Here is a 20005-nt window from a genome sequence, read left to right as displayed (position 1 = left end):
GATCTTAATTGAGAGGATTAGGAGAGGAACAGAAGGAGTAATTGGTGAGGAACAGTGTGGATTTAGGACAGGTAGAGGTTGTGTAGATCAGATCTTTGTGGTAAGACAGATATGTGAGAAAGCTATAGGAAAGGGGAAGGATGTTTTTTGGGCTTTTATGGATCTGGAAAAGGCTTATGATAGGGTAGACAGAAAGGCACTGTGGGAGGTTATGCAGATTTATGGGATAGGAGGAAAGCTTTTGGGGGCTGTCAAGAGTTTTTATGAGAGTAGTAGAGCATGTGTCAGGATTAGAAATGGAGAGAGTGAGTGGTTTAAAGTAAAGGTGGGACTTCGTCAAGGATGCGTTATGTCGCCCTGGCTGTTCAACTTATACATGGATGGGTGGTGCGAGAGGTGAATGCTAGGGTAGTGGGTCAGGGATTGGAGATGGTTAAAGAAAATGGAGAAAAGTGGGAGGTGAGCCAGCTGTTGTTTGCGGACGACACTGCGCTTGTGGCAGGGTCAGAGGAGGGATTGAGGAAGCTGGTGGCAGAGTTTGGGAGAGTATGTGATAGAAGAAAGCTAAAGATAAATGTGGGTAAAAGTAAGGTGATGAGATGTACAAGGGGTGAAAGTGGCAGTAGACTGGAAGTGAACATTAAGGGAGAGCGACTGGAGGAAGTGGACAGTTTTAGATACTTGGGTGCAAGTGTAGCAGGAAAAGGTGGAGTGAAGGTGGAGGTAGAATGTAGATTGAGAGAAGCGAGTAAATGCCTTGGTGGTTTAAAGAGTGTAATGAGGAATAGACATTTGGAATGGTTGCGAAGAGGAGACTGTGTGAAGGAGTGATTGTGCCAACAGCACTGGGTGGGGCAGAAACGTGGAACGTGAGAAGAGAGAAGGAGTTTGAATGTGTTTGAGATGAGTGAGAAGTATGGTGGGGGTTACTAGGCTGGATAGGGTGAGAAATGAGGAGGTGAGGAGGAGAACAGGGGTGAAAAAGGATTTGGGAGATAGGGTTGATGAAAGAATATTAGGATGGTTTGGACACATGGAAAGAATGAGTGAAGAAAGACTAGTAAAAGAGGTATGGAAGACAGATGTGGAGGGAGTGAACATGAGGGGACGTCCTAGGATGAGGTGGATGGATGGGGTGAAGGGGGCTTTGGGGAAGAGGGGAATGTCTGTTGAGGAAGGAAGGGAGAGGACGGAAGACAGAGGTGAGTGGAGAATGGTTGTATATGGATGATGTTGTGACTGCATGAGGAGGAATGGGGTGGGGGGGTGGGGTAGTATGTGTGAGTAAATTTTGACGCAGCCCGAAGGGATTTCTCCCTGTCCTCGCCTTATATGCAAAGGGGGACGGAGAGGGGGGGGTCGCCGATTAAATGAAGCGGCCTTGCTGTGGATGTACTGTGTCTTGCGACACTGCTTCTGACCCAGGGCGGTGGGCAGGGTGCAGGGATGACCCGTCATCCAGGAGGTGCTCAGATGAGAGGGAGGGTGGGAGGGGTGTGGAGTGTATTTAGGGATGAAATGGGTGGGAGTGTTTTTATGCCTTTCCCTTTTTGGCTACCTCCCTTGGAAGGGGGAAAAAGCCTTGGTATATGTATGTATGTATGTATGAAGTGGCAGGAATAAATCGGCTCTGGTTATCGGGAACTCTTTTTTGGAAGAGCTGTGTCTTGCTGCATTGCTTTTGACCCATGCTGAGATGGGAGGGGTGGTTCAGGGTGACCAGACATCCTGTATTTAAAGCATTTGTCCTGTGCCCCGTATCGACCCTCTCGAGGGCACGTCCCGTATTTTAAAAATTTTAAACGCTTCACATGAAAATTTGAGAAAAATTTACAGGTATATTAATTCGAAAGCAACAATATCGAAGTGAAATTTTATATATATGAGCACCAAGCAGATCTGGCAAGCCAATGAAGCAGGTCTTAGAGCTGCAAGATTGTTTTGTACATTTCACATTGTCCATATACCTCTCCAATTTAAGTGTTCTGTATTCCAGTTTTCAAGATCTGGTCACTGGGGTGGTTGAACATGGTGGGCATGTGCTTTGGCTTTGACAACCCTCTTGTATGGGGGGAAAAGGACCTGGTGCTTGTGAATAAAATAGAATAATGTCTTAACTCCTTTTATGCAAAACAATTACAATATATACATTTTAACCTAAGTGAACAGCTTTTGATGCATATATATATATTTCATCTCCCTTACAATCCTATTATATTACAAACAGAAACATATTCGAAGTCCTAGGAGTTTCAAGGAGTTGTTCTTCCACTATAAACTCCTGATAATGGTTCTCTTCCTCTGATCATCCAACCACTGTTCAAGCATTTCTTGAGGTGTCAGGTCACGACGGTAGTGGTAGTAATGCTCTGGTGGTTTACCTTCTTCTAAACGCACCATATAGTGACAGTGCTTGTATTTCACCTCACCAACGCGTTTGCGAGCATGACGACGAAACCCCTTGATGACTGGGCCTTTGGATACGAAGGATTCAGCTGAAAGAGAACAGGAGAGATACCCTAAGAAAACCAATACTAAGACACGTGCACACACACATGCATGAATATAAACATGTGCTATCACCCCCAGCACCACCACCACCACCATGAAGAGAGGTGCGTCACCACAATACCATCATGCTGATCAGAGCATGCACCGACTGGTATAAGAAGAGCCCCATACCGACATTTGTGGACTTGATCAACAACAAGAAATAACAATGTTGTACAACATGGCTATTTCTTAGCTTACTGTTTTTTTTTCTTTTAATGCTTGTAACATCTTTCCACTATTATATTTTATAATTCTGTAGGCTGTATATTTTCAGCAGTAATGCTGCTATACACAATAAACCATATATCATTAAGTGCACACAAAAAGGATGGAAGTTGAAATATTCTGAAAAGGTGTGAACAGTGGGATCATTCTGGAGATCTGGTACTGGCCTCTTGGACTGGAGACTTCAGTTGGAGGTGTAGGTTTTTTAACTGCTCTGGACGGTGGGCTTGTGAATAACTCCTCTTCTAGGGTACTGCTTTCTAGGCATCCATCCTCCTCCTATTGTTTAAGTGCCTCTGTTTGAAGATGTCTAGTTATGGGAAGGAGAAGACAAAAAAGAAAAATACTCACCAACCCATAGATTACTTTTAAACTCCACATTGTGTTCCTTCACTGCTAACGCCTGTGCTTCTTCAAGAGTTTCTCTTACAGCTGTAGCTCCCTTCTGCTGTATAAACTGCAACTGTTTTATGGCCTCGTCAATTGTCATGCCACGCACCAAACAGGCCACATACCACATTTTCTTGGGACTATACTTGATGTTGGTCTTCATGTGACAAACGTACTGAAAAAGAAACCGGTAATGTGAAGACATTGGAGAACCGTACTGAAAGGAAATGGGTGGTTGCTGGAGCGGTAGTTGAAAGGGTCCCAAAGTGTTTGATCCAACTTCGACAACTGTAAACGTTTTATACACTTACTGCTGGTCTCCTTTCCTCCCCCTCTGCTTGGGGAGGGAATTTGTCGTTGTTGTAAAGGAGCCATCGCCTGGGTCCTGATGGCTTTTCCCAGGCATTCTGTGTACTGCTTGTGTGAAGTGCCTGAAATACAAAGTAATCATTAATTAGGATGCTTGCTGGCTAAGTGGGTTACAACACTGCTATTTGCAGTGGTCAAAGTGACAGCAGTCAGGCTCTTGCCACTGGCAAATTATACCAAAGGCAGGGCTAATGAAATTCTGCACTACAAAGTCCTCTGTCAAGGGGCAGTTAGATGGGGGAGTTTATGATGACAGAGGGGGAGAGAGAGATGGGGAGAGGGAGGGGAGAGATAGTGGGAGAGGGGGAGAGAGGGTGGGAAAGAGGGGAGAGAGAGGGTGGGAGAGGGGGAGAGAGAGAGGGTGGGAGAGGGGGAGAGAGAGAGGGTGGGAGAGGGGGAGAGAGAGAGGGTGGGAGAGGGGGAGAGAGAGAGGGGAGGGAGAGAGAGAGAGGGGAGGGGGAAAGAGATGGGGAAGGGGAAAAAGAGAGAGAGAGGGGGAGAAAGAGAGAGAGAGGGAGAGAGAGAGAGGGAGAGAGAGGGGAAGAAGAGGGAGAGAGGGTAAAGGAGAAGAGGAGAGGGGAGGGGGAGAGGGGAAAGGGATGGGGAGAGAGAGGGAGAGGGGAGGATGGATGGAGGGAGAGAGATAGAGTGGGAGAAATATAGAGATAGAAGGAGAGACAGGGAACGAGGGAGGAAGAGAGGGAAAGAGGAATAGAGAGAGAATCATGCCCCGTTGTCTTAATATGATTACCTTGTTTGCATGACCCTTATCAAAGCTATCCTACATTTCATCATCTCTAAAGGAAGTTTATTCCCTTCCTTGACTACACAAGAGGTGAAACTGCTTCTACCTAATGGAAAGATCTACAGCTCTTCAACTTCAATGGTCACAACCGCTGGACTACACAAGAGGCGAAATTGCTTCGACTTTGTCAAATTACCTGCTTATGTCCAAGTTGTAGGAAGGAAGCGGGTAATATGGTTGTCCCAAGTGCTGGAAGACCTTTATTGTTCACACTGAGATGGACAACTCCGCTTAATCTGGGTAGTGTTCTCCCGAACAAACCTCCCCCTGAAAAAGGATGACAAACGGTGAAACAAATTTGTTATGACTGACGGGGATTTCTTTTGTCCTTAACCCCTCCGACATTTATTGGATTTTACATCTGAAAATGCGGACTTCATTCAATTACCGGGATCACCCTGGCCAGAATAGGGTTTCAGTAGGTCAATACCCCGATGGGAAGAAGGGGAGAGATGGAGGAATGATGAGGAGGGGGGAGGAGAGATGGAGAGATGAGGAGGGGGAGGAGATATAGACAAAGGGAAGAGAGATAACGAGGGTGGGGGAAGAGATGAAGAGAGATTGGGAGAGGAAGAGGAGAGTCAGGAAGAATGGGGTTAAAAGAGAGGAAGAGAGAGGGAGCGACATGGAAAGGAGAGGGGGGGGGGAATGTATGCTGGAAGTCTCAAAATTCTATTCATACTTTCTTACTATATGACATGATGAAATATTATGGACGTGTGACCCATAATGAAGTTGAAAACTGGAAAAAAGTATTGTCAATCAAGTGCACACACACACGCGCGCGCGCGCACACGCACACACATACACGACTCGGTGGCGTGGTTGATAGAGTACTGGACTGCCAGTTTGGAGGTGCGGGAGTACTTGGTTCGAATCCTGCCCAGGGCCGAAATTATTTCGGTATCGCTGCGCTTCGGGTCGTTACTCCGACTCTCGTGGGCGGGGATTTGTGTGTGTGTGTGTGTGTGTGTGTGTGTGTGTGTGTGTGTGTGTGTGTGTGTGTGTGTAAGGTCATCGCATTACCCATAGATCAGTCATACGAGCTCTAAGCTCTCTTCCGGGAGGGAAATAGCTGTCGATCACGAGTCCAACACGTGATCCAAAAGACCAAGGTGAAAAAGACCAAGGTGAACACACACACACACACACGGCTGAAATAATTTCAGTATCGCTGCGCTGCGGGTTGTTACTCCAACTCTCGTGGGCGAGGAGTTGGGGTGTGTGTGTGTGTGTGCGTGTAAGGTCACAGCATTACCTATAGATCGGTCATATACGAGCTCTGAGCTCTCTTCTGGGAGGGAAATAGCTGTCGATCACGGGTCCAACACATGATCCAAAGACCATGGTGAATCGCAAACACACAATGCATAAATACTTGGAATATCTTAGCAAGTTATATAGCATAAGATCAAACAATATATTAATTCAAATCTAAATATGATAGTTGGAAATTAAGGATAAAGATTAAGATGAAACTATATTATTTTGAGGCTAGGTATGATATAATATTAGAGAACAGGAGACGGGACATAACGAGCGTAGCCCCTTTCCTGTATAATATACTTAGATTAACACATACTGCTCGACGGCGCAGTGGTAGCGTTCGCAACCGCTACTACGGCGGTCCGAGTTCGAATCCCACCAAGAGCTGAAATAATTTCAGTATCGCTGCGTTTCGAGCCGTTACTCCAACTCTTGTGGGCGGGGAGTTGTGTGTGATTCACCATGATTTTGCATCATGTGTTGGACTCGTGATCGACAGCTACTGCCCTTTCGAAAGAGAGCTCAGAGCTAATAATTATATGACCGATCTATGGGTCTGTGACCTTACACGCACACACACACACAACTCTCCGCCCACCAGAGTTGGAGTAACGATTCGCTGCGCAGCGATACTGAAATTATTTTAGCCCTGGGCGGGATTCGAACCCGGACGCACTCACGTCAAAGATGAGACAAACCCGTGTGCGTTTCTCGCTGTGTAGGTGAACAGTTGCCAGATGTCGCTAGCCATTTATAGAATCGTCCTGTTTTCAAAAAAGGATGTGTTTGTTGGATAATCATTTCACTTTGTAATTGCCTTTATTTTAGAATACAGTTACATTTTTATTTATCATTTAGGAAGATTATGAAATATTAGTGTAAACGCCCCTGAAAATCACGGGATTCTGATTTCTCTTGTTATTCGATTTCGATCTCCTTTAACTATTTATTAATAAATTAAAATGCACATTTTTTCGAAATAAATTTATTATTTCGTTGCTTAGGCGATTACTTTTGATATAACATTTTCAATTGTTATATTTTAAACCAAAAGCGCATCCAAGTCACTGTCAAATGACATATAAGATTTTATTACCTAGTCTTTTTTAATGTTTAAGTTTTGAATCACACTATTTTCATCTTCACTTTTTCTAGAGGATCGTTTTTCCGGCGTATCTTAATTGACAGACATTACGTACATAACCACACACAGAAAGAAGTATACACAGAGGCACATTGCTCCTTATTATAGTATATATTAAATACCTCGGCTTACAACTAAGTGTCCACAAGGGCCTACATTATCTAGCTACATGCAATGCATCGTACCAACCTCCCAGCACGTGACTATATGTTTGCAGATACACGTACTTCTGTTTGCAAATTCCTGCACAGCGCTATCTTATGGCATCATTATCATATTTGAAATTATATACCTAACTAGAACTAGAATAAACGTTACCTATAGAGTCTAATTGTTAATTATTAATTTAACACAAAGTGAAATGATTATCCAACAAACACATCCTTTTTTGAAAACAGGACGATTCTATAAATGGCTAGCGACATCTGGCAACTGTTCACCTACACAGCGAGAAACGCACACGGGTTTGTCTCATCTTTGACGTGAGTGCAACCCGGACCGCTGTAGTGGCGGACGCGAACGCTGCCACTGCGCCGGTGAGTCGCGAGCGCGTGCGTGTAAAGTCACAGCATTACCCATAGATCGGTCATCTATGAGATCTGAGCTCTCATCCGAGAGGTTAATAGCTGTCGATCACGAGTCCTACACGTGATCCAAGACAATGATGGATCACACACTGACTTCATGACAAAAGTGGGTTGCAGCGGAAGGAGACGAATTGAATGACTACAATATTTTATTCTTATCTTTCAGCTTGGCGGCCATTTAAAAGGAATATCTACAACACAGGACAAAACATATCTGAGAATGAGGGAGGGTCGACTGGTAAGGCCTGGTGTGACCTTCCTTGGGTCAAAGGTCACACCCGCGGGTTTAAGGGGTTATCACACTAGGCTATTTTTCCCTCCAACATCCTACCTCCAACCTTCATTCGAATAACTAGACTATGACTTCGTTTGCAGAAACCTAAACTTCTCTAAGGACATTTCAACAATATGTCTAACATTCGTACAGGTTTATAATCTTAGTTCATCATTTCGGAAAGAACATTTAATATGTGGAGATCTCAAAGATAAAATATTGTAACCGAAGTAATTTTTACTCAAACTCTCAACGGTCGACGCTGGTGATGCCCAGTGTGATAACCCTTCACATCGTCCGCTCGTTCGGCCATTCTACAGTGCATCCTCATTAGCCGCAGTTCCTGTGCTGACGCGCATCCCTCTTCCTGTTTCCAACAATTATCATTTTTACTTTCTTTCGATTTTAATTCCACCATAGCATTTGCTGATCTGAATATGTATGTATGTATATATATATATATATATTTTACCACAAATCACTTTTAATTCCATGCCATCGCAGTCGAGACTGAAGAATCGCTCGATGGAGGCATCCGTTGGAAATTGAAACGTGGACAAGCCTAGGATTCGAACCCAGCTAACCCGTAACAAAGTTACAGTGACTTAAACCAATACGCTATCATATATATATATATATATATAATCACTTAGGAAGGCATAATGTAGTGGCATATTTGTGCCTTCATTCTTATGTTCTTATAACCTGAGTCCTCCCTCTTTCCCCTGTCCCCAAATCCCCCTCTTAGCTATATTCTCACACTCCACATTATAATTCTGCTGAGTACCAGAGATAATGGTCAAAATATACATATTTTCTGTCCATCTTATCTCATTCTCCTGGTCTCATATTATCACATATAAAGCCTCCGCCTTCTGACGTCCCTACCCATTCTCTTACGTAATACGTCTGTCTTCCACAGGAAGACGTCCGAAGGTTCGTGCGAGAAGCGGCAATGAGTAGATATTCCCTCCCTGTGTTCGGACATTCTTTTGCCCACTCACCGGCCAACATACACCTGTGCACCGCGAAAATACGATCCAATACACAACACTAATCATTACACACACACACACACACACATATATATATATATCACAACTAACACCACAGTCGGACGAAAGAAAAAGTTGCGTAAGCGGAACTATATATTTCGATTGCTACCTGCAATCCTCTTCAGTAGTACAAAGTGGCAGGGAGGAGGCTATCTTAAGTAGCAACCTCTTACAAAAGAAAGGGAACATGAGAAGATAAAGAACATCACTGCCCCAACCCTAGTTGACCTGAGGCTGACACGAGGTCGGGTCAGGGGGAGGGGGAGGAAGCTTGTTGACAATATTTTTGGTGATGAATAGTCCTGAAATGATGTCTGGGGTCCATTGACCCTTGGAAATATTCATCGTGGGCAGATAATCAATTAATGTTGATTCCACCATTTTCCTTCTGAACCCACACCCTGATTTATAAATGAGATCAGATTTCTCCCAGTCCATCCGGTGATTAAATTTATTAACGTGTTGAAACACTGCTGAATTTATTTGGCCATATCTAATCGACCTTTTGTGTTCATTTAATCTTGTCGGTAGGTCTCTCCCCGTCTGGCCAATGTATGAAAGGTTACAATCTTTCCACGGAAGGGAGTAAACACCTGGGATATGTTCTTCCTTCAACCTCTGGTGAACATTAACAACTTTTTTATTTATAGTATTAGGGTAGTTATGAATTAAATTTACTTTCTCTTTGGGAAGAAACTTGGACAATTGACTGATGGACTCTGAGAAGGGGATGACTAGGGGATTTTGTCTCTCTTTCTTTGACTTAGTGGAAGGGTGTTTGAAAAAACTGGCTCTGGCTTGACTAAGGGCTTTATCCAGAAACCAATGAGGGTAGGCTAATTTTGTTAATTGGGACTTGATAGAAGTTAATTCGTGTTCTAAAAATTGGGGGCTACAAATCCTAAAGGCTCGGAGAAAAAGTCCCGAAGCTACACTCCTTTTAATGTGATCTGGGTGATGACTGAAGAAATGGAGGTAACTACCTGAATGAGTGTTCTTTCTAAACACAGTAAAAGCAAGCTTATTCTCATTCTTCATGATTAAGATGTCTAAAAAGGGGATTTTGTCATATTTTTCCCATTCCACTTTGAACTTGATGTTGGTTGTTAAATTATTAAGTTTATCTAGAAAAATATCATCAACGTATCTTAACCAAATCATACCTGGGGGTATGATTTGGTTAAGATACGTTCATGATATTTTCACTCTTTGGGATGAGAGTTGGGGTCCCTTTGATATTTTTCTAGATAAACTTAATAATTCAACAACCATGCATATTGTGCTGTTTGTACTGCTTAGAAGGTTATAAATTTAAATTGTCAAGTTTATTGAAATAATTATAATTTGCGGAATGAAGATTTAGATCAATTACAGCAATGGTCTGAAAAGTGGCTAATGAAATTTTACACAAGTAAATGCAAGGTAATGCACATAGGTAAAAATAACAGTAAGTACGATTACAAGTTATTTGGAAATTCGTTAACAAAAGTGAGTAGCTTCCATTTTTTTCATAAATGATTTTTTTTTCGCATCCGACCTAGATATGGATCAAAAGGTCACCTGTCGGCATGCTCCGCCTTTGTAATCTTTGTAATATCGGCGTAATTATCAGTAACGATCTCAAATTATCCATGCAAATGATAAGTGTTATGATAAGGACATTTGGGAATGATATTGTAAACAAGGAATCAGACAAAACAATACAACGACTTCAGTTCACATGTTCACCCATAGGTAATTGTTTAATTAATTGGATACAAGGGTCCTTAAAATCAGAAGTTAAATCAAATAATGTATTTTACCCTATGTCAGTACCTGGTCGCCATCTGTAATGGCATATAGTAATTTGAGTCAGAGGTGTCTTATCTTATTTCATCTTTGAAAATTGGCTTAATTACTATATGGCATTACAGATGGCGACCAGGTACTGATATACGGTAAAATACATTATATTTGGGTAAAATACATTATAAAGGGTAAAATACATTATTTGATTTGAACATGTGAACTGAAGTCGTCTGATTCCTTTGATTGAAAATTTCTATATAGAATTGATTATTCCTTTGATCTACCATACTACCATAATCCTGAATGAAAAAGTCCTCTAATGATACTTTCTATAGGATGCTATACTCTACGTATTGTTTACAATATCATTCCCAAATGTCCTTATCATAACACTTATCATTTGCATGGAGGTATTATGGGTAGTTTAGGAGGTATTTTGGGTGTGGGATTTTGGCTGGAGGTATTTTGGGCGGAGGTATTATGTCATGGATCCACGTTGATGATGTTTCGCTGTAATGCGCCTTCTTCACTAGGGTCAATAACATGGAACCGACCAACCAGTTCTCCATGGAATTGGAAGTTATTGGACTGCTTCCGTTCCTTGACATCTTAATATCACGAGGAGACCACCTCAAGACCAATGTACAGTATACAGAAAACCCACACACACAGATAGACTACAGCTACCACCCGGACTGCCACAAGAGAAGCCTAATCCGCAGGGCTACGGACAAAATCCCGGGACTAAATCCCACAAGACAAATTCACACATACGGAGGACAAAATCCGCAGGTAGATTATAATTCATGCTCTACAAAAGATCAGAATATACCAAATATGCCAAACCTTGAGTTGTTTACTAAATAGTTTAGAGATATGACACTACCATTCGTATCCCCTCCTATACTATTTCTATTATCTCGTACGGTGTTGTCCCGTACTGAATCAAAACATTCAGCATGTACCAGAAGCTGCCCAATACCCCGAGTATGTTAGCATGGAATATTCTAAATGCATATTGATTTTTCGTCATTAAATGGTAGGTAATATGAGTAATTGCTATACACTACATGTAAAGAAAATACGAGACTTGTTAGACGATGTGGCATCTCAGGTCAGGCGACGTTGCCCCGGCTGCGATTTTTTTTTCCACGAGACTTCTGGACCCCAATATTAACTCAATTGCATTACAGCCAATCAGAACGCACCTGACTTTCATACGTCAGGCATCATACGCGTTTACGTTTCGGATGAATAGAGGGAAGAGGGGAAGCGGTCATAGCAGAAAAAAAAATAATGTGCAGAATTATCATATCATTCCCCTATAGTAGTTTGGGCCTCTGCAGACACTGGATGCCTTGTGCAAGTCTCACGATATATCACGCTATTTATACATTTCTATGTGTGTTGTAGAAATACGTTTGGCACGAGTAGCCAGAGTACGAAAATTCCCGAACGACTGTGTACAACCCAAACTTTCACGCCCTAGTCACTTCCATAAGATGGCGCCTACGTGGGCGTCATGAGGATTGCAAGTGTGTACGCGAGGATGCCGACATGGGCTTCTTGATTATATTTATTGTAGTCGTGCCTGCGTGACCCCCATACTCTCTAAACAAACTGGCTCCATCATATTTTCTATGGTTATCAAAATTCACGGGTGAAAGCTAATGCTGCCAGACGTGCGATGTGGCCCGTAGTGAAGGGGCATGGCAACAAGGTGACGCTACTATATGGGAATGATATGATAATTCTGAACATGAATTTTTTTTTTCAATTTCTGCTATGACCGCTTCCCCTCTATTCATCCGAAACGTAAACGCGTATGATGCCTGACGTATGAAAGTCAGGTGCGTTCTGATTGGCTGTAATGCAATTGAGTTATTATTGGGGTCCAGAAGTCTTGTGGAAAAAAAAAAAAAAAAAAATCGCGCCCCGGCTCCCGACTTAGGAATTTCCGTGGGGTTGGTCGCTGAATCACTCATTCACCTTTCGCAGTCTCTTTAATCATACCGGTCATATATGCAAATATAAAGAAAACTGTCTCCCCGTTTTCTTTGAAGACAATTTAGACGTGACAATGCTACTGGTTTTGCCGGTCATATCCTATGGGTCACCAGATCATGGAAGAAGTACAGTATACACAGAAGTCCGGATCCTTACCACTATCCCGAAAGCCCAGAGTCCGCTCATCATTAGCGAAGCAGGCCTCGAATTTCAGGTCTTCTGCCCTGTCTCCTGAGCCACAACACAAAACTAATAAGTATCCATTAAGGCGCTTAGTGGCAATAGTCCCCTTTTATACACAACTATTTTCCTACAGAGTTCTTTTTCCCTCCTACAAAAACCGATCCCGTGCGAGCAAGTGGTCTATTCTATGTAGTCTATATCGAAATACCGAAACTTACTATACCCGACCAGTATACAGAATTCGTCAGTATAACGAAAATATATAGACAAGACAATCATAGATTCAATAAAAGATAATTCAAAACTTCATCTACTATCCATCATATTAGATCCAGGCAAAACATTCTAGCCACCCTTGTTGCTTGTGATCCTCTACGACTGTCGCGGTGAGGGCGGAGAAACGGCAGCTACGTGATGGTTTCCGATCAAACGGTTATCCGAACTGGGCATAACGGAAATGGACGAGGACACGACGCACCGAGACACAATCCCCTCACACAGGACACAGGGTCACAATTCCATACATTAAAGGTGCATCAGAGGTAACGGCCAGGTTACTCTGGGACAAGAACATACAGGTAGCATCATAACCTCACCAGGGTCAAGGACACGGAAATACCCACTCAGCATGCAGGACGGTGTAGTGTTCCGCATTGGTTATTTGGATTATGATTCAGATTACACAGGAGCAACGCAGAAGAAACTCGCCACTAGAATAGAACATAAACGGGCAGTAAGACGGAAAGATGCAGCTTTTAAATAGGTGCATAGACTTAAACCCAATCTACTTGGGCACAAGCAACATGATGACTGACTCAACATAGTGTCACCAGCATTAATATCTTGAGAGAACACAATATGAACAAAGATCACAGTGTGTATGAACGTGATTGGATTGATTTTTTTTAACGTATAAGTGTGTATTCCATTTTTCACTTAGGTTTTATGGTTGCAAACAGAAACAACGGTAAGCAGTTGTTTGTGCAAGGTCATGATTAACTGTCTGGCGTGGGTGAATATAAAGCATATGCCTATATGTACAGATGGTTGAGTTGATCCTGTATGTGATCGTGGCTAGTTTATTTCTCTGTTAACGGGCGTATTTTATTATTTTATTTTATTTTGTCGTGTATTTAGGAATGTATGTGAATAGTTGTCTATAGACGCTTGTGACCAACTGTTTGGTGCTTATGGCCATGAACTGTATATTTTTAGTTGTCGTACAAGTGTGCATTTAATTCATTTTATTGTATTTATTCTTTGTGAATTTCATGAATGTATGTGAGATCCATTGTGTACAGACGTCTATGTAAAGCTGTGATCTGTTGTCCGGTTCTCGTAGCAACTGGAGGAGGAGGGGCCCGGGTAGCTTCGGCAGCACAGTTTTAAGTTCTTTTCTCCAGTGGTCGATTTTTGGAATGCGACAAAAATCTGTAGTAAACTCAACCACAGTAAATTAATTAATAAATATAATATGATAAGTCAAATTCACACTAAATATGTTTTTAACTGAGACAAGACACTGAGGTGATCACACAAATGCAATCGATCTTGAAAAATTATACTATAGTCAGCGCAACGATAAGTGACCGCTAAGGCGGGGTTAGATTTCCCGGTGGTGCCACATCTCCACAGATAACACGGCCCGCACGGCTCACACTGAATGAAGTGTGAGGGGGGCGGGGCCAGAGAATAGATGTAGCGGCATCGTCGCTCTCTCTTGCTCAAATGCCATGTCTGACTCGAGGAAACGAAACCTTTGTATAGAAAACATTGCTTTGATTTTTACCTCAGTGGTGGTGTGTGACAAAAAACTATAATATAATTATATGTGGCAACATTATAAAGATATAAAATAAAATTATAGAATAAAATAAAATTATAAAATAAAATAAAATTATAAAATAATTATATGTGGCAACACAGGGGGACTCCCAGTGCTCCGCCCTATCGGCCATTTCTCAATGCAACGAGTATAGTACTGTACAAGTGGCGATACACTAAGCTAGCATGTTACTTGCTTTTGTTTCTTCGTTCGAGTAGAAACGACTTCGATTACAATATTTCTTCTGGAGGATCATCTCAACAATATGTCTAAAATTCATATTTTAATTTTAACTTTTATTTCGTCACTTAGCTCTTCACTATATGACACACTATACTCGGTGCATCGAAAACTGGCCGTTAGGGCGGAGCACGGAGATTCCCCCTGTGTTGCCACATATAATTATTTTATAATTCTATTTTATTTTAAACTTTATTTTATGATTTTATAATGTTGCCACATATAATTATATTATAATTTTTTGTCACACACCACCACTGAGGTATAAATCAAAGCAATGTTTTCTATACAAAGGTTTCGTTTCCTCGATTCGTGGACATGGCATATGTGCGGGAGGGAGCGACGTTGCCACTCTATCCCTTCTCTGGCCACGCCCCCACACTGCATTCAGAAAACATTGCATCCACACGCACGTTCTCGCCATGGATAAATATATATATATATATATATATATATATATATATATATATATATATATATATAGAGAGAGAGAGAGAGAGAGAGAGAGAGCGGGCGGGCGGGTGGGCGAGCCGTGTTATCTGTTGAGATGTGGCAATACCGGGAAATTCCCTAACCCCGCCTTAGCGGCCAGTTCTCGTTGCGTCTATAGTAATATGACATTTGGAAAATAGAAAAAAAAAATCGTACCCGAAGTCGTTTCTACTCACACGAATTAGCAAAAGCAATTTTTGTACTTCGTGTATTGCAGTACTACTTATTGCAACCCTTATTCTCGGTAGAGAGAGAGCGGGGATAAAAGACTATCCGAAAACAGGGTGGACATTTGACCACAAGGGAGTCAATCCTTGACGTTTAGACGCGCGAAACTTACGACACCTTCCACCCAGAACGTCAGAACTGTGGAAGCTACATACATGGCATCAAGACACAAAAAGCCAAAGAGATGATTATTATTATCATTTTATCCAAATTGGTGAGTACTACAGTGCAATTTATCTTGGAAGAGAAAGTAAACTTCGTTGGAACAGCGGGCATCAATACAAAAAGCGCGGGAAGGAACGTATAATGACCGAAGGAACAAACACGTTAGGGCTTTCGACTCGGGGAAGGCCACGCTAGCCCTTACCAAGTGCCCTTCCTTCATCCCCGTTTATAAGTTATCCAATGTTGCACATAACAAATTTATATTTAATAAGGAAACAAGGAAGAACTGAATCTATTAGCTGTTTTAAGCGAAGATTTGATAACTTTGTGGATGGGGATGACAGGATGACACAAACCATATATTTCCTGGGACGGATGTAGGCTATTTAGTCTTCTGGACAATTAGTTTTCCACTTGTTAGTCTTCTGACAATTAGTCTTCTAAAATTGGACATTTAATCTTCTGAAGTTCTTTAAAATCAAATAAGTTAGAAATTCATTCCACGTTTGCTTTTGTCTACTCCAACTTTAGAACAACAAAATGCCAATAATTATTTTATTTTATTTACTTTTGAAACACCAACATAACTACTTTGGTTAATTTATTATTTATATTTTTCTTTACTTTTATTCATTTGTGAATTAATGAATATAATAAAAATTCCTTTTGGTGCCAAATAAGTTGAAATAAGACATGACCTAAGAGCGGTATATATGAATGTGACCAAAACGTCCGGGGTTGACAATTTCATGAGGCCGAAACGTCCAGGGTAGTGGCACCTCTGTGGACCGAAGAAGTTGCAGGCTCGAGCCCAACGTGCGCGGACGTTTCGGTTCCGTTCATATGTACCGCTTTTAAGTGACATCTTATTTCAACTTCTTTGGTTGCAGAAGAGAATTTTTCTATCTTATCTTAAAATATTGTGACTTCACAAGGTAATTTCAAAATTATCCTAAAATAAAATCTATTATGAGTGCATAACCCTTATTGGATTTCAGTCTGTCGGGTATATAATGTGTTGAGATATACATTTTTTTTTTACCTTCTATTCTATGTGGAAGGGAATTATTAATGTTATTCCAGAGTATGTTACTCTTGACATGAGGTAAACCGATCATCCTTGTGCTTTGAAGACCACCTCTAATAGGGAGATCTGACCTCAAAATATATTTATTTTCACATTCTTCACACATATGCTGAACGGATAACGCGTCTTCGGAAAACTAGTCCACAAAACTGCAAACACAACTCGTTCACACAATTGATTCATCACATACAGTATATACCTAATTTTAGCAGCACATCAATCAACTTGGTACACGTCATACCACGTGTGTAATATAAGGTACCCTAGAGCCTCTAATCCTCGTATTCTTATCTTATTTATCACTTATATATGGTTATATTAAATCGCCAACTGATAATAAAATAATAATAACTGAAGTTTTAAGCTGATTATCCTATTGTAACTTGAAGACAAGCTACTGGGAGGACTAATTGTCCAGAAGACTAAATGTCCGGAAGATTTAATGTAATTCTGTTCTAAAAAGGAACGTCAATGAATCTAATTTTCAGTCGTGGGCGTTGCGATAAGTAAAGCGATAATATCGCTTTAACCGGAAAAATTTATCGCTTTCAAATTTCCCGCGATAAATCCAGCGATAAAGTAGAAGACGAAAAACCGTTACGGCGGGAGGTTACAAGGCTCATTGTTACGCGGCAAACAGATATGGTGTTTTAAGTGAAAAAAAGTCTTTTAAATGCATAAGTAGCAAAAATAGAGTATTTTTGGATTTATCGCTTTAAGGTATCTTTGAAATTTATCGCTTTATCGTTATAGGACTTAGCGGAAAAAATATCGCTTTATCATTATCGTTTTATCGCAAAAATTATCGCTGCCCACCACTGCTAATTTTATATATATAAAAAAAAATGATTACATCAATCTGAGTTTAGGTTTATTCAAACTAGAATAAAATAATAAAACGGTACTATGACTCTTAATTGTGCCCAAATGCCTCTGTGGACTTTTCGGCCACATGATTGTCTTTTTTATTATCACTATTATTATTTTCATGTGTATCAGTATGTGGGTGTATGTATATAGTCTGAAAGATCTATGTGGTTGTAGCCTTCCCCAGTTTTCTTATTTTTGTACAATATTGTTCTATTTTTCTTTCTTGTACTCTGAAGGTATCGTAATAGACGAAAACGTTCAATATTCCGAGCTTTAATTTCCGTGTGGTTTCTGCATTAATATATATATATATATATATATATATATATATATATATATATATATATATATATATATAAATAAGTAAACTCATTAACTACATTTGTTATTTAATTTGTTAATGTCCTCTAAACCCATTTAGGATTTTATCTTCAATATTCCCAGGTAGTTTGATTCAGCTTCGAGTTGTCTCTGGGCAGTGATGACGCTGATAAATATATGAAACGAAATCCAATACTTGGGTTGTAATTTCAATATGCAATATTCCCCTGCAGATGGGCCTCTCAACTTTACACACCGAGCGAGAATGGCTGCCTTCCCTTTCATCTGTTCCTACATCTTTATTCTATGACAAGTAAAATATTAAAAATACATAGAGGGAGAGACGATCGGGACTTGATGGAAGTGGAGTGTGGGAGGGGTGGAGGAGCACGCATTGAGGTGGATGAATAGACATGCTATTTTTAACCCAATGGGAGGGATGAAATGAAGCAACGCGGGAGGGAAGGAGGGAAAAAGAGAAGGGTAAGGAGGGAGGCAGGGGATGGGAGAAAGAGAGAAATAGGGAGGCAGGGGGCGGGAGAAAAAGAGAGAGGCAGTGCGTGGGAGAAAAAGAGGGAGGCAGGAGGTTGGCGAGAGAGAGAGAAGAGGAAGGCAGGGGTGGGAGTGAGAGGGGGAGAGGTAGGCAGGGGTAGGAGAGAGGGAGCTAGGTAGGCAGGGGTAGGAGAGTGGAAGAGGGATGCAGGGATGGGAGAGAGTGGAAGAGGGAGGCAGGGGTGGGACAGAGTGAAAGAGGGAGGCAGGAGATGGGACAGAGTGAAAGAGGGAGGCAGGAGATGGGAGAGAGAGAAAGACGGAGGCAGGGAGAGAAAGGGGGTGGCAGAGACTGAAAAAGAGGGAGGTATGGGTAGGAGAGACAGGAAGACAGGTGTGTGTGAAAGAGAGGAGGGAGGCAAGGGGTGGGAGGGAGAGAGAGAGAGAGGGAGACAGGGGGTGGGAGAGAAAGTGGGTGGCTGGGGTGGGAGAAAGAGAAAGGGGGAGGAAGGGAAAGGCAGGGGGTGGGAGAGAGAGAAAAAGGGAGGCAAGGGTGGGAAAGAGGGAGGCAAGGGTGGGAGAGAGAGAGAGAGAGAGGGGGGTAGACAGATAGGGAGAGGTAGGAAAGGAGAAGATAGAAAGAGGGTAGGCCAAGGAGGAAAGAGAGAGAGGTAGACAGGGGATGTGAGGTAGAGAATGTAGGAGAGGGATATCATTAATAAAATCCATGGAATTCAAAGTTCCATTACAGTGACACAGAGGAAAATTTCTTCAAATTTGAAATGCAATAATGATTTACCTAAAAAAAAAGGCTATGAAGTAGGATTGGCTGTTTCTGAACTCGCACAACCAAAGCTTCTAGCAGTACACCAGTTAATATTAGCAATGTCCTCCATTTAATTTAGATTAATAAATGGAATCTGTGCTTTTGCCTTTTCTGTTTTTCATCAACTTGTCTTATCAAGTTTAAAAGAAAAGTTATTTAGTATACTATATGAATTTATTTCTTTTTAACCATCAGAAAGATCCACATGTAGGAGAGAAAGTTTTGAAATCCCTTATGAATTTAGATTGGGTTTTTAGTAACTTACGAGATTTATATAAATAATAATAATTATTGCATCTGTGATTGTTACTGTATGATCATGATGGGAAACTAAATTCATTGATATACTTTTTTATTTTTATCATCCTTTACGTTTCTCTTTACTTTAAGTGAAAAAAATTAGTAAAATGTTGTAAGCCCGTCCTTAGAATGACAATTAAAGGCTTGCAAGATGACGGAAAATATACACCAAGAATAAAAACAGAAATAAGTTACTAGGAATTGTCAGCCACAATGATCAAAATCTATTTCATGCACTACGTACGTATAGTGCATGTTGCATGCAAAAGCATACATAGCTATTTTAATGTGTAACCATGGTTAGTTGTAAGACAATATAACTTAAAGTTTGTGTTCCTATTATAATTTAAATAAACAATACTTACCCAGTCGGCCCACTATGGGCGCCGCCATCTTTGTGTATACAAATGTGTTCGTATGAGTCGAGCCGATCGATACATCAGCTGAATTTCGTATAATGAAGTTTAGACTCCTCTAGTGTATATCTAAAGTAGATTTTTATATTAGAAAGTA

General features: G+C 41.2%; 1 protein-coding gene across 1 annotated transcript; it reads right to left on the bottom strand.

Moving 5' to 3' along the window:
* Nucleotides 1-2108: 2108 nt before the first annotated feature.
* mRpL22 (mitochondrial ribosomal protein L22) lies at nucleotides 2109-19989 on the bottom strand. The gene is made up of 5 exons (XM_076188862.1): nucleotides 19858-19989; nucleotides 4479-4609; nucleotides 3480-3599; nucleotides 3130-3343; nucleotides 2109-2495 (listed from the first exon to the last, which is right to left on the bottom strand). Exons 1-5 carry the CDS (start codon nucleotides 19883-19885, stop codon nucleotides 2272-2274), a joined length of 717 nt encoding a protein of 238 aa, XP_076044977.1. The 5' UTR covers nucleotides 19886-19989; the 3' UTR covers nucleotides 2109-2271.
* Nucleotides 19990-20005: the final 16 nt, after the last annotated feature.

This window comes from Oratosquilla oratoria, chromosome 8 (assembly GCF_046742065.1).
Source record: "Oratosquilla oratoria isolate Oo_2021 chromosome 8, ASM4674206v1, whole genome shotgun sequence".
Taxonomy (NCBI): domain Eukaryota; kingdom Metazoa; phylum Arthropoda; class Malacostraca; order Stomatopoda; family Squillidae; genus Oratosquilla; species Oratosquilla oratoria.
This window is presented reverse-complemented; position numbering and strand designations above follow the sequence as displayed.